The sequence below is a fragment of the Arvicanthis niloticus genome, chromosome 4, assembly GCF_011762505.2.
Source record: "Arvicanthis niloticus isolate mArvNil1 chromosome 4, mArvNil1.pat.X, whole genome shotgun sequence".
Classification (NCBI taxonomy): domain Eukaryota; kingdom Metazoa; phylum Chordata; class Mammalia; order Rodentia; family Muridae; genus Arvicanthis; species Arvicanthis niloticus.
Genome location: NC_047661.1, coordinates 47,312,349 through 47,326,026, shown reverse-complemented (window position 1 = coordinate 47,326,026; position 13,678 = coordinate 47,312,349). Strand labels below are relative to the sequence as shown.

At 40.1% G+C, this 13,678-nt stretch overlaps 1 protein-coding gene across 2 annotated transcripts in view; it reads right to left on the bottom strand.

Moving 5' to 3' along the window:
- The window catches only part of Lekr1 (leucine, glutamate and lysine rich 1), a 160,241-nt gene that overhangs the window by 18,683 nt on the left and 127,880 nt on the right, over positions 1–13,678 (bottom strand). For both annotated transcript variants that reach the window (XR_013109852.1, XM_034499420.2), the window contains 3 exons: positions 12,544–12,637; positions 3,821–3,985; positions 662–961 (listed from right to left, as the gene is read on the bottom strand). Coding sequence is in view for 1 of the 2 variants with exons in the window: in XM_034499420.2 (XP_034355311.1) it covers positions 662–961; positions 3,821–3,985; positions 12,544–12,637 (559 nt within the window). In the remaining variant the exon portion in view is untranslated. The remainder of the gene's footprint in view (positions 1–661; positions 962–3,820; positions 3,986–12,543; positions 12,638–13,678) is intronic.

Here is a 13,678-nt window from a genome sequence, read left to right as displayed (position 1 = left end):
GGGTCAGCCAGAAATGGGACATCAATATCATACCAATGCCCCCCAGGGTTCTTGAAACTTGGTGGAAGAAGAAACAGAAAAGTCTAAGAAATAGGATTTTCTCCAGGACATGACAAGATGCTTGTATTGTTGAACTGTGTAGAGGCTGAAGCTGCCTATACGAGAGCCACACAGGATCAGGCCCGGCCACGGTCTAGCACGGAGGGGGAGGGACAAATGAGCCTCCCACCCGTAGCTGAGAAGCACTGCTGACAACCAATGGCTGCTAGGGGAAAGACTGTCAGGTTTTCTTTAGGGAGTGGCCCATGGTAGATGAACCAGGCCCCAGTAGAAGGCTGCACACTCACGGATACATGGGACTGTTACTAAACAAAACCAAACACCAAACATCAGACTGGGAAGAGGTCTTGAGGGGAATTTATGAGTTGAAAGAAGGGAAGGGGTATGTATGAATATGACTAACAGAGATACATGGTATGTATATATGATATTCTCAAAGAATAAATAATACTTAAAAAAAGAGAGAACTGTCTCACAGAAGCTAAGGGATGCCAGGGAGCCAGGCTGTGACTCCTTGACCTCTGACTGCCTGTCACATTTGTGTCTGTTTGTCTGCTTTTTAAGTGGCTATACTATTCACTGGGGGTTATCTGCTTCCTACCTCTTCCTGTGACTGGCTGAACTGCTGCAGCAGCTGTGTCTGGGCCAGCCTTACTCTTTCCAGCTCATCTGACTTCTGTTTCATTTCCTTCTTCAACTCTTCGGAAACTGAATCATCATGGCCAGTTTCCTTTTTCAAACGACACTCGAATTCTGCAACCAGATTTTTCAGGTCTTCAATTTCTTTTTTCTTTGATTCAGACTCTTCTGTGTATCGCACATGGGATTCACGGAGTTTTTCTTGGAGAGAGGCCACTTCCAGCCTCAGGTCTTTTGTAGCATCTGCGATTAGGCCAGCTATCTGTAAGACATATCTCGTGTTAGTATATAGACAACTGTTTCTAGAGAACCATAGAGCTCTTGCTGTTTCTTCTAATAAATCAGTGTGCTTTCATCCCACGACATATATAAGCCTTCAGATATTTTTTAAAGTCAACATAGACTTTTCTTTATTTTTTTCCTAAAATGGTTTCCTATTAACTACTTGGGCATCCTTGGAAATATTTAAATCTCTATAACTGAATCTATCTGCCAAAAGTAACTCAAGTTTTCACAAACAGATCAGAGAGGGCTTGGCCGGGCTCTGGGACCTCCAGGTGCCTGACTGGGTTTTTAGAGACATGGATAGAGAACGCCACAGTTGTGCTCCACTCTCATCAGAACACCAAGTTCGCCTGGGACATAGTTTTTCCTTCTTATATATGGATAGATGTACCCCAGACACTAGCTCAGTCTTCTATAGCTGCACTCCTCCACTTGTGAACACAGACATTCTGTACTGTTCTACATGTAACAACAATGGGGTGTCAGTAAATGTTTAAAAATATCCACCCCTATCTCTCTCAGGTCAACTTTGTATCTAATTTTGATGGTAAAATCCCTTTGCCACTACGGCTGATTGGCCATGACTGGTGACTTAGCTGGGAAGAGACATGTGTAGTAGTAGGCTCTGGAAAGCCAGGACTGGCCACATAGCATTGGCAACTCAACCAATATGACGGAAGAAGTAACTATTACATTTGAGTGAACTGAACTGAAAGACAAGTGGCCACTCTGGTGTCATGATGGCAGTTCTAGAGAATACCAGGACTCGGTGCAAAGGTATTTGCTCTCACGTTACACAAGAACATGACACAATAATTCAGGGAACCTTCTGCCCAAAGCATCCATTCAGAACTAACTAAAAGACTTTTCTTTTTCCTTAGAAAACAGAAAGTTAAGCTTGGTGGCTCATGCCTGAAATCCCAACCAAGGCAAGAGAAGCATTGTGGGTCTATGGGCAGCCATGGCTTCGTGGTGAGTGCAGGACTAGTGTGAGCTACTGTTTAAAAGAGTTCTTTGGACCACTACTTAAAAACGGTATGCATCTCAAATTTGTTTCAAATGTTAAATTTACATAAGGAATAACTTTGGGAAGAAATCTGTTCACCACCGTGAGTCATTTTAGAAATTAATAATCTACTGTTTTCAACTAGTCCAGAAGAGAGGGTTACCTGGGAAAACCATGTTTTCCCTCCCCCCAGAGCAGAACTGACAAAGACACAGAGCAAGCTGTCCTTGTGACAGGAGCTTCACAGAGCCACAAATAAGTTTGGATTTTAAAATAGGAGTCAACGTTTAAAAATCAGATTTCACTTAAAAGATCTGAATTTCGAGCTTTTGTAAATAATAGCATTATTTTGTTTGCATTTCTCTGCCCATGAAGTTCCAAGCTACTCAGGGCAACTGTGGTCATGAGCTGTAGGGAGAAAGGAAATGGCCACTCTGGGGAGCCTTTGGTGCCAGGAGCTCTGTGGGAAGATGTGTGGACCTGTCCTAGACAGACCAGACCATCGGGGGAGCAGAGGCACCAAGATCCCAGCCCACGTGTCATTGTTTTAATAGGAATTCACTTTAAAAATTCACAAATTCAAAGATGAAATCATCAAGAACTTGAGGACAGAAACACCTGTGGAGCCTCCTGGGTAGGGCCAGGTACTAACTGCATGTGTCATGGACTCTAGTGGCTGGTCCTCCTTATTCATCATGGACTCCGGAGTGGCTAAACTCTCCATCTTCACACAGAAACAGAGGGTCTTTAGGCTGTTGGATGCTTAATTAGATTTCTTTCTTTTGTGTAGCATGTGCGTGCCTACGGTCAGAGCCTACGGACCTGGAGTTGTTGGGGTTGTGAGCTGTCATGTAGGTGCTTAAGTTTGAACCTCAGTCCTCTGTCAGAATAAATGCAAAAGTCTCTAATGCCTCTAACATGGATTTTAAAACAGGTTAAAAAACTAAAAATTATATTTTAGTAACATTTATCTGTATGTGTGTGTGTCTTTGTACACAGGTACATGTATGTCATGGTGTATATGGAGAGGTTAGAGAATATCATGTAGAAACTGGTTCCCTACTTGCACCATGTGGGTTCCGGGGGCTGATTTCATGTTTTAATAGTGGAGGCGCCCTCATTGCTGAGCCATCTAGTCATCCTAGCACAGAGTCTTAATGAGGTTTTTCAAAATTCACACTGAATTTTGATTCATTCTCTTGCCTTCTGCCTCTCTCTCCCTCCATTCCTCCCTATTCTTTCCTCCCTCTTTACACTCAAGTCATATAAACGCAGGAATAACCTGCCTAGCTTGGTAGTACACATCTGTAACCCCAACCCTTGGGAGGCTGAGGCAGGAGGATGTCTCCTAAGTAAAACCAACAACCAAGCAACAAAGCAGGGGTACTTCAGCAGACTCTGCATTTTATAGCATTTTATAATATTCTTCCTCATCCAAAAAAACACTTAGAATTAATTAGAATTAAAACATCTTCAAGGTATTTTAAACCTTCAATCGAGAAGGTTAAACCTCTAGGAAGGAAAATTTTAACTGTGTAAAATACTTTATTATCTTTTGATATTGGATTGTGTAGCCATGCTAGTTACGAGTCATGAAGTGCCGTCAGGTTTAGAGGTAAGTCCATGTCAGTAGAGAACAGATGCATACAGAACTCGGCTGTGTGCGTCTGTAATGTATCTCTACCATCCTTTCTGAAGAACAGGCAAAGCAAACCATTTATCTGCGTGGGTAGAACAAACGTGTGGAAAGGAAGTCGTGTCCGAGGGGAGCATGCGGCGTGTGTCACAGAGCGTGTATCACAGGGCATAGCACCCGCGGTGCTGACAAACCTTCCTCTGCAGGCTCTCGTGTTCTTGCTGATACTTGCGGATTATTTCTTGGTGTTTTTCTTTTTCAATGTCAAGTTCCAGTTTAGCTTCCTCCTTAAAGAGAAGAGCTTGGTCCTGGAACTCAATGAGATGCCGGGCTCTTTCCTTGTTGAGCTCAGCTTCAATCTGGAAAATAGCATGGTAAAACATACAAAGCCATTTTACCTTGAAAGAAGTACATTCAATGTATTCTCAGACTAATTTTTAAAATAGCCACATATCAAGTTTTGAATTAAAGCGTTCTCTAATGATCTTCTGGACTTCTTTGGGATCTGTTGTAACAGCCCCCTGTTTGTCTTTCATTGCATTAATTTGGCTATTCCTTCTCTTTCCTTTGGTTCGTCTACAGATTTGTCAACCTTGTTAATATTTTCAAAAAACCAACTCTGCATAATGCTGTTTGTTTATTCAGTCTCTTTCACCAATTTCTCCCATGATAATGTTTATTTTTCTATATGTTGCATTTAGATTTGGTTTCTAAGGTTTCTAGAGCCTTGATGTATATATAACATTAGATTATTTTTTAGAGCTTTCTGATTTTTAAGAAATATAAACATTTAGAGGTATAAACCTTCCTTTTAAGATAACTTGTTTATATCCTAGAGGTTTTGGTAGGCTAAACTCTCATTTCTACTTAATTTAGGAATTAAAACACATTTGTCCTTGATTTTCCTCCATGGCATATTGGTTATTTAAAACTATATTGTTTGGTCTGCAGGTATTTATGTATTGTCTGAGGCTGGCACTGGTTCTAGTTTTATTCCATTGTAGTTTTGTAAGACTCAGGGAAGTATTTCAATTATTACGTATAGCGTAAGGCTTGCTTTGTGGATTCTATTGTGAGCGAATCTGGAGCATCTTCTTTATATCCCTGAGAAGAATGTTTATTTCATACTTGTGGTATGGAATGTCCTATAGATATCTATTAAATGTTGTTGATATGTGGTATGCTTAAAAAAATGTTAACTTAGAAATGTTAACTTAGAAGTTATCTCCTTCAAGTTGACCTTGGGTCAAATATTCTAGTAACTACAAATGAAAACTTAGTAGAGATGACAGTTTTTAGAACTAAAGCTGACTCATTTATACTTAAAACAACTAAAAGCTTACTCATTCACACTAACTTGGTCCTCATCAGGAACCCTGAAAAACAAAACAAAATAAAAAAACAAAAACAAAACAAATACCCTTCAGCCCCATACCATGACTATAACCTCAGTCACACTGAGGTTAGAGTATGCTCAGCTGAAAACACAACAGAGCTTAAGTGTCAAGTGGCTCTGTCACACAGGCAGTCACAGCACGGGACGGAGTCGCAGGCTGACATGTTAATGTGAGTGAGACTAGAATGAATGGAAAGCAGTCACCCACATCCACACATAGACTCCAGTGGAATCACAGTGCTGGAAGGGACTTTAGAAACACATGGTTCAGTGTCTCATGCCTCATGAACTGTGGAAAAAACAGTAAGCACTTTGGTTTGAGATGGACCTGACACTTGCTGGCTGTGTGACCTTAAGTTGTGACCATATGCTCTCCTGGTGGGGTTGTAACTAATTCCTTTGGGGGCCTTTATGAGGATTAAACGAGGCAAAGCATCCGTGTAAGGCTGTTGCATGGGCAAGAATTCAACAGCCCGTGGAAACTGCCTCCACGTGCAAGCCCTGCAGTCTTTGCCACAGAACTGACATGGAAGGATGTCCCACAGTGCCCCACACCTCACAAAACCATAACTCACTTCTTCCCCAGCAGGAGTTTCCATTTCTAAGCATTAAGCAGTTTTTCCTGTAGTTCAGCCAACATCTTCCTCAATGTGGCTTTTAACTACTGGCTTTGACTCTGCCAACTAAAGCAAGAGACAAGAAACCTGTGAGTGACCGAGTAAATCACTGCAGACTTCATCTTCTGAGATCAGAGATGAGATCCCTGCAACGATCAGCTCCAGCTCTGTACTGTGCCATGTTAAGATGATAAATTATACGTGGTGTGGTGAATGCCAGGTAAACGGGAAGAGACTGTTAACTTACTGTTTCTGTGTTTCTGGTCATTTACGAAAGAACAAGGTCAACCTGAATTTCTCACGGGATTCCTGAAACTGAGATACCATGGCACGGAAAGTTTGCTAACAAACTTTACAAGGAAGCCCTTAAGATTAAATAATGAATTAAGAGACGAGCCCTGGGATCAGTAGGATTTACTGGCTGGAGGACAGAACCAGCAAAGTGTAGACACAACAAGAGGAGATATTCTGGCTCTCTCAAAACACGTCTACATTGTTTGGGGAAAGGTTACTAGTGACCTTGATGGGAAAGAGCACTCACTGAAGGGCAGACGCTCATGACTGCCTGCCTCTAGGTGGACAGCTCCCAGGTAAACTTCACGGTGTAAGAGTCTTGACAATGGCCCTAAAGACTGCTTCTCCCTCACTTTCCTTGTGTCTTCCCAGCTATTCCTTCCCCTTGACACCCAACAAAAGAAGTCTTCAACCCATTCTACTAAGCCTCTCATTCCACTATAGTAATTCTCCTGACAAAGGCCGTTCTCCAGTCCATGTTCTGCATGACATATAGCATTCTTCACAAAGTATAGGTTATTTTATTCTCTTAGTGGTTTCTCACATGAACTTTTTACTAGGCCTGCAGGACACCTGCAGGAACTGATGGGGAACCTTTTCCTTAGGTGAAAAGACTCGCACACTGGGTGTGTGCTTGGTAAGCATGTGCAGGCTGGACTCCAGCTCTCTTCTCCCTGCCTAGGACTCTGCCTGATGCAGCCTGAATGCTGCATCTTTGGGGTGTTCCCATCCTGACTCCCAGTGCTTTAACTGTTGACTACTGCACTTCAGCAACACTGGGTGGGGATGAAGAAGCCAACAACTTGTGAGGAAGAAACTCTTTCCAAAACATCTGACAAGTTCAAGGTAGAACTTTAAGCATTAGTAGTTTATAAGTTGCTGGACACTGTTTTTTTTTTTTTTTTTTTTTTTTTTTTAAGCAACCTGATTTCTTTGTTGCCTTTATCTTTCTCCATGCCCCCTTCTTCCTTTCCCTTCCCACTCTTCTCTCTCCAATCTTTGCATTGGGGCTAGGGGTTGAATTTAGGACTTTATGTGAGCTAGAAAGAACTCTGCCACTAAACTGTATCTTCAGCACCTTAAACATTTTTTGAGCACCCTGGGACAAAACATGTGCCAAAGCATTTAAGTACCAAGTGGTAAATTGAAAAAGAAACCTGTATGGTTGATTGGTAGATACCAGTAATTATTTTAGGACCGACTATCTCTTGTAAAATTACATAAAGTGAGTGGTACAGGGCAACTATAAACTAGAAGACGGGGGGGGGGGGGCTTTGGAAGAGCCTTTTAAGAAGGAGTTTCCTTAATTCTGTTCATAGACAAGGGATTACTTAGGACATCAATGGGTCCCAGCTGTAGATGAAATAACGAGTTGGTGCAGGAAGGAGAGGGTGATGGTGGCCAGCACCTTGAGTGAACAGAGAGCTCCGTCCTGTCCAGCACATGGGTCCGCTCACCTTAGGGTTTTTACAGAAAAAGGAGAAAAGAAAGAAAGGACCCAAGGGGAACGGGAAAGAGGAAGAACGGCTGAGCAGTACCAGTCTGCTTCCAGTGTGCACAAACTGAGAAAGACAAGTAAAGTGATTCACTTCTGTGGGAATCTCCAAAACCTGAGGGCAGCTGTGACCAGGTGTTGTCATGGCACAAGGCTACCAACTCTGTCATGGCAAGAATATGATCACAGTGAACTACTTAACTATATTACTTACAATTGAGAAGATGAATTCAGACCAAGAGTCTGCTTGTGTTTTTATATAAATGGACAGAGTAGCTTAGAGGGCAAGACAAGTTTTGTACAAATTAAGTTATTTTGCTGATGATGTTCAAATAAAGCACAAATTACTTTATATGTAATAACCAAGTTATTTTAGCAATTGTGTGGAAACAGATTTCTAAAAAAAATAAGCATAAATATTATGAAAGCTCAGAAATTACACAAAGTAAAACCTGGGTACAAAGCTCAGGCTTTAATTTTGTTTTTCATTCTTCTGTCCTGGTTCAACCTGCATCCTTGCTAACATCTCCGAGACTCCAGAACCTGCATCCTTGCTAACAGCTCTGGGACTCCAGAACCTGCATCCTTGCTAATGGCTCCCAGGACTCCAGAACACTCTATAAGTTGCTTCTGGAATTCCTTTTGTGTTTGCTACTAAAACACATTATTAGTATTTTTTTTTTTACAATCTGTATATAATATTGATGTACAAAGTACTATATTTTCACTATTTTGGGTCCCTCTTGGGCTCCTTTCCCTCTGTTTGTTTGTCCAATTCCAAAGAGTTAGTTTTGTTTTATATATTATATTGTATTATACTCCCTTAGAAGCCTGTTTTCTAATGAGAGAGATAAAGGGATTACATCTGGAAGGGAAGTGGAAAGAAACTGGGAGGAGTAGAGGAAGGGAATGGTAATCAATATATACTGTGTAAGAAAAATTATTTTATTTTTAATTATGAATATGTGTCTGCTTGTAGAGCTGTATGCATAAGCATGAGAGCCTGCAGAGGCCACAAACATCAGATCCCCTGGAGCTAGAGATACAGATGGTTGTGAGCAGCCTAACACTGGTGATAGGAACTTAACTTGGGCTCTCTATGAGTGGTAAATACTCATTACTCCTCTCCATCTTTCCAGCCTCCTGATAGGAAGAAAGAAAGAAAAAGAGGAAGGAAGAAAGGAAGGAAGGAAAGAAGGAAGGAAGGAAGGAAGGAAGGAAGGAAGGAAGGAAGGAAGATACATATTTTTTTTTCAAATTTGGATTACAATGTCCTTTGGTGTGTTTGCTTCCTTGTGGTCTGTTGAGCTTTGCAAATCTATTTTCATTTAATTCATCAACATTTCACCATCACCTATTCAGGCACGTGTGCCTCCATTCTCTTCTCTGATCTTCAGGGATTCTAATACATATATCAGGCCAACTGGGCTTCTCTCATAACCCCCTTCACTGATGCTCTGCTTTTCACTTTTTGAGACTTTAAAAGAAAATCTTGTTTTAATAGACAAGTGTTTCTTTCTGTTTGCTGTGTTTTCAGGTATACTGTACTTTCCCTGTCAGATGTCTAACTTTCTATTAATAAATATGCTCTTGTCTGAATGTGCTCTTGCAGCTTTCAATTTACATCTTGTTTATAGTTGGCATGACTAAACTTAAACATGATAAACTCAGCATGATAACATTTTCCTTTACCTCTTGGGCACGGCTAGCACATCAATTGTCTGTGTCTTTCTGAGTCATTTAACATATTTATTTTCATGTTATGGGTATAGTGTTGTAGTGCTGCACTTATGTCAATGTATCATGTAAGCACAGTACCCATAGATGACAGAAGAAAGCTTCAGATCCCTTGGTACTAGAGTTACAGACAGTTGTGAGCTACCATGTGGGTGCTGGGAACTGAACCTGGGACCTCTGTGAGACTGGGACAACTCTGCAGCCTGTCTTGGTTGGATTTTTAGTCATTGATTTTTCTTTTCATTATGAATTCTATTCTTCTAGTTCTTTCTGTGTATGGAAATTATGGGTTAGACACTAGGCACTGTGAGTTTTACCTTGGTAGCTGCTTGTGTTCACTTCTATTTGTCTTCCAGAATCTGGATGTTGGTATTCCTATGACTATGTGTAGTATCTATTTGGCGAATGGTGGAATGTCTTAGACTCAACTTATTTTAGGTCTTTCTTTTGACATTTGTTAGGATCAGACCATCATTGAATCTAGGCCTAACAACGTCCAATAATGAAATACCAGCTATGGAAGAACCTTCTGCGTGTCCTATATATTACAGGTTTTCTGGTCTGTCTAGTGAAAAGAGGCTAAAGTCTGGTTGTATGTGAGTGTTAGGTTTTTATTTCTCTCAGACTGGCCTTCCCTGGCTAAAGCTTGCCCACCTGCACGTGCTAGACCACCCACCCACATCCCTCCTCTTTAGAATGTTCTTCTGTAAACTCTACTTTGAGAGCTGTTGCTACTTTATCTCCACAGACTCTTCAGTTCAAAGCAGATGCCAAGTTTAGCCTGTTACCAGTCTCCTGTGTCACAGTCTGCAGACTGTCAAGGGATTAAACTACCACAGTCACAGGACTGTCACCAGCATCCTGTCACTGTCAGATGTCTTGAAACCACTGCTTTCTGTTTTCACCCCCCTCTGGGGTTTTATTCGTTCAGATGGAAGAGTAAATCTGATAATTGTGACTGTACACTGGTGAAACACAGACATCTTGGATTTTGCACTTAAGACACTTGAGGATGTCTTAAGTTAATGCAGTTAATGCCAGCTCATTTCCTAGCTCTTATAGCATTGATATAGTACATGACTTCTCCCAGGCTTGTTTATTTTTCACCTGTAAAACTGGAACAATCATGTCATAAAAATTAAACTTATAAAATTACACTTATAAAAACACTGAGCACAAAGCCTGGTGCACAGTAAGCACTCTAAGAATGGGGACTATTTTGTTATCTGGATTAATGGTTTGTATCAGACATTCTTTGTAGATGATTCTAGGCCTAAAATGTTTAGATTTTATTACCTGAGTCATTAAAATTAAATAATTTTAAAAATTAAACTATGCCCTCAATATTTTAGTCATATGTTTATTAGGTACAACTAAAAGTGACATTATCTATAAATAACTTCATCCTTGTCAAACACTGTATTTTGTGTGCTACTTTTTCCTTCATTGATAGCATATTACATACAACACATTAGGAATCATTAGGTCACTTGAACTGTCTTTTGGAAAAGTTTTTTTTTTATGTTCCTTCTGACTTGGAATTTATTATTCCATTGTTTGTTTTTGAGCAGGGTCTCATTATGTAGCCCTGGCTGACCTGAAATTCTTTTGCATAGACCATGCTGGTCTCAAATTCACAGAGATTCTCCTGTTTCTGTCTCCTCAGTGTTGAGATTAAAGATATGAGCCATCAACCTGGCAAAATTGGAATTGATTACTTCTTGAAGTGAAGTTTACTCCACTGTTAACCTGGTTATTCTAGCCAGGAAATAAGGCAGTGTTTGTTTTCAAAAGGTGTATGTACTGAAATGAGGTCATTAATACACTTCCAAAATGTTTCTAGACTGTAATATGTTAATGATAATCTAAGAAAATATTTGGTTGTAATTTGTCTGCTATACTGAAAAGTGAGTGTCAACAAGTGATATGAATTAGTTATGTAATTATTCAAGCTGCAAGAGGGCTTTTTCATCACAAAATTTTACATGAATAGTAACAATATTGTGCATTTGGAACCAATTTTAAAGGTTCATTATGCCCATTAATTTGATTTCTTTGTATCCAAGCAATACTTAAAATAAACAAAAATTTATGACAATTAGTAAACAGTTATTTTAAAATGTGCCCTCTCTGTTGCATAGCAACTATTGATCCTATTATGTGTGGTTTTTTTTTTTTTTACATACTTTAAAATAATTAAGCACAGGCACAAATTGCTATCTACTTTTTAAAAACGTTAAAAGCATTTAAGTTATTAAGTTTATTCTAATTTGTGTGTTACATATTTGTAAAGAGAACATTTCATTCCTACGCAAAGGCACAGCGACCCAAGAGAGATGACAATGTCATTTGAGTGAGTCTCCTTTCTCATGAGAGGACTTTTAAGGAACTTTTTATTCACAGTCTTAATAGCTAACACAGTCAAGACGTTCTTATTATTCTCTGGTTTCACTGGTCTGATCATGATTTACTGCTGGTTAGATAGTAACATTCATTATAAAGTGACCTTTTCTCAACTTTATAATATAAGAGATTATACACGTCAGAGGACATCTATGAGGTTGGCGACACGTAGTAGAGAGAGCAAGGTCTGAGGAGGAACCATCCTGATCTGCACTGGATCCTTTTCACTATTAGGCTAACTTTGGACAAGGCGAGAGCATTGAACTTTTAATGTCAGATGCTAGCATTTTCTTAATCTCTGAGCAAGGCTCCATGTGTAGGGTGGCCCATGGGTCAGCGAGGAGGACTGAAGCTTGTGTCAGGGAGGCGCTGTGCTGCTCAGAAAGGAACTAACAGCTTAAAGAGCCCGACTTATGATATTTAGACATATTTAGGTTGTTCTTTGTTGAAACCTTGAAAAATATAGCAAAGTCTAAAGACCACAGTGGATAGACTGTTTCCATGTTCTGAGAGAAAACAGTTCTTACATTTGCTCATTTAACTTTACCAGAGTAAAATGGTCAAACTTTGATAACTGATAATTTAAAATCATTTCTATTCTCTTATCTTAGAAGCAAAGAAATGAGAGTTATTAGTATTTCTATAGTTTAACAAATATGATCAAATTCAGATTCTGATACTTGCTGGAAAAAAGTAAATATTTAAAGATTAAAATGCTTCCTGCATAAGAACCAAGAAATATCCTAAGATCACAGGATTACAAAATCTATTTTTTATTTTCCCTTTTTACTTCTTACCACATTGTCTAATATTGTGGAAAATGCATATATCTTAAGTATATTTGGAGTTGGATGTTTCCAGATGGAATCAAAAGAAGTGGCCAAAGCAAAGACACCTATCTGGAACAGTCTTCGAGCAGATTAATACACTGTTTCAAAAGCAAGCTAGACACAGGCAGATGAGCCACAGCCTTACCTTCTCCCTCCAGCTGTCATCACTCAGCAACTTCTGTCTCAGGGTTTCCTGCAGCTGCTGGATGCTTTTCTGATGAGAAACCAGCATCAATTCCCTGAAAACCACAAATTCAACAGATGAGTGGGAACTCAACCCTCACGATCACCTGGAGTTCCAATTCCCATCTCTTCAGATGGGATTCGTTCACAACATAATATGCTTACTCTTTAACAACACAGATATTGCTTTGGAGTGAAATCCCAGTCACCCTGACTTGTCACTCCCTTGCTCCATCAAATCCATTCAAGAGCAGCTGTCCAGAAGTCAAGGGCGGAGGAGACAGATGCTCAGTGGGTAAAGTGCTTGCCATACAAGAGTGAGGACCTGAGTTTAGAACTCCAGCACCCACAGGAAGCCAGGTGTGGTAGCATGCTTCTAGAATATCAGAGCTCCCACAGCAAGATAGGAAGCAGAGACACGAGAATCCCGGAAGCTCTTGAGCCTGCTAGCCCATATATGCTGTGGTGAACAGAAGGCATTGCTTCAAATGAAGTAGAAGGTGAGGTTCAACACCTGAGGCTACCCTCCATACATGTGCAATGGCATATGCATGCCCACATTTACACACATACACACACACACACACACACACACACACACACACACCTCCCACCATGTACACAAGATTTTTAAAAGCCCCACAGTCATATCAAGTATCTTTTTCAATCATGTTGCTATAAAACTAGAAATCAGTAAGAAAAATCTCAACACTATACATGGAAGTGAATGTTAAATAACTTATTCTTGAACAGCCAATGATCAAGAAACGAATTTAAGTTTTTTCTTGAAACAAATGAGAGTGGAGGCACATACATCTGAACTCCGTGACAGGGCCGAGTGTGTTAGGAGTCAAGGTGTCAAATGTCAGTAGCCAGGTGACAGACCAGGTGACAGACACAGAAAAGCTTAAATACACAGCTGACGGCTAAGTGTCAGAGAACAAACGAGAGCAAGCCAACCACAAAATTAGAAGAAGGAAAGAGAACACATTTCAGATCATAAGAAAATGAAATAGATGATAAAAATGCAGTTATAGTTTGTTTTCTGTTGCTATGATGAGGACCATAGCCACAGCAGCCTGTGGGGAAAGGAGTTT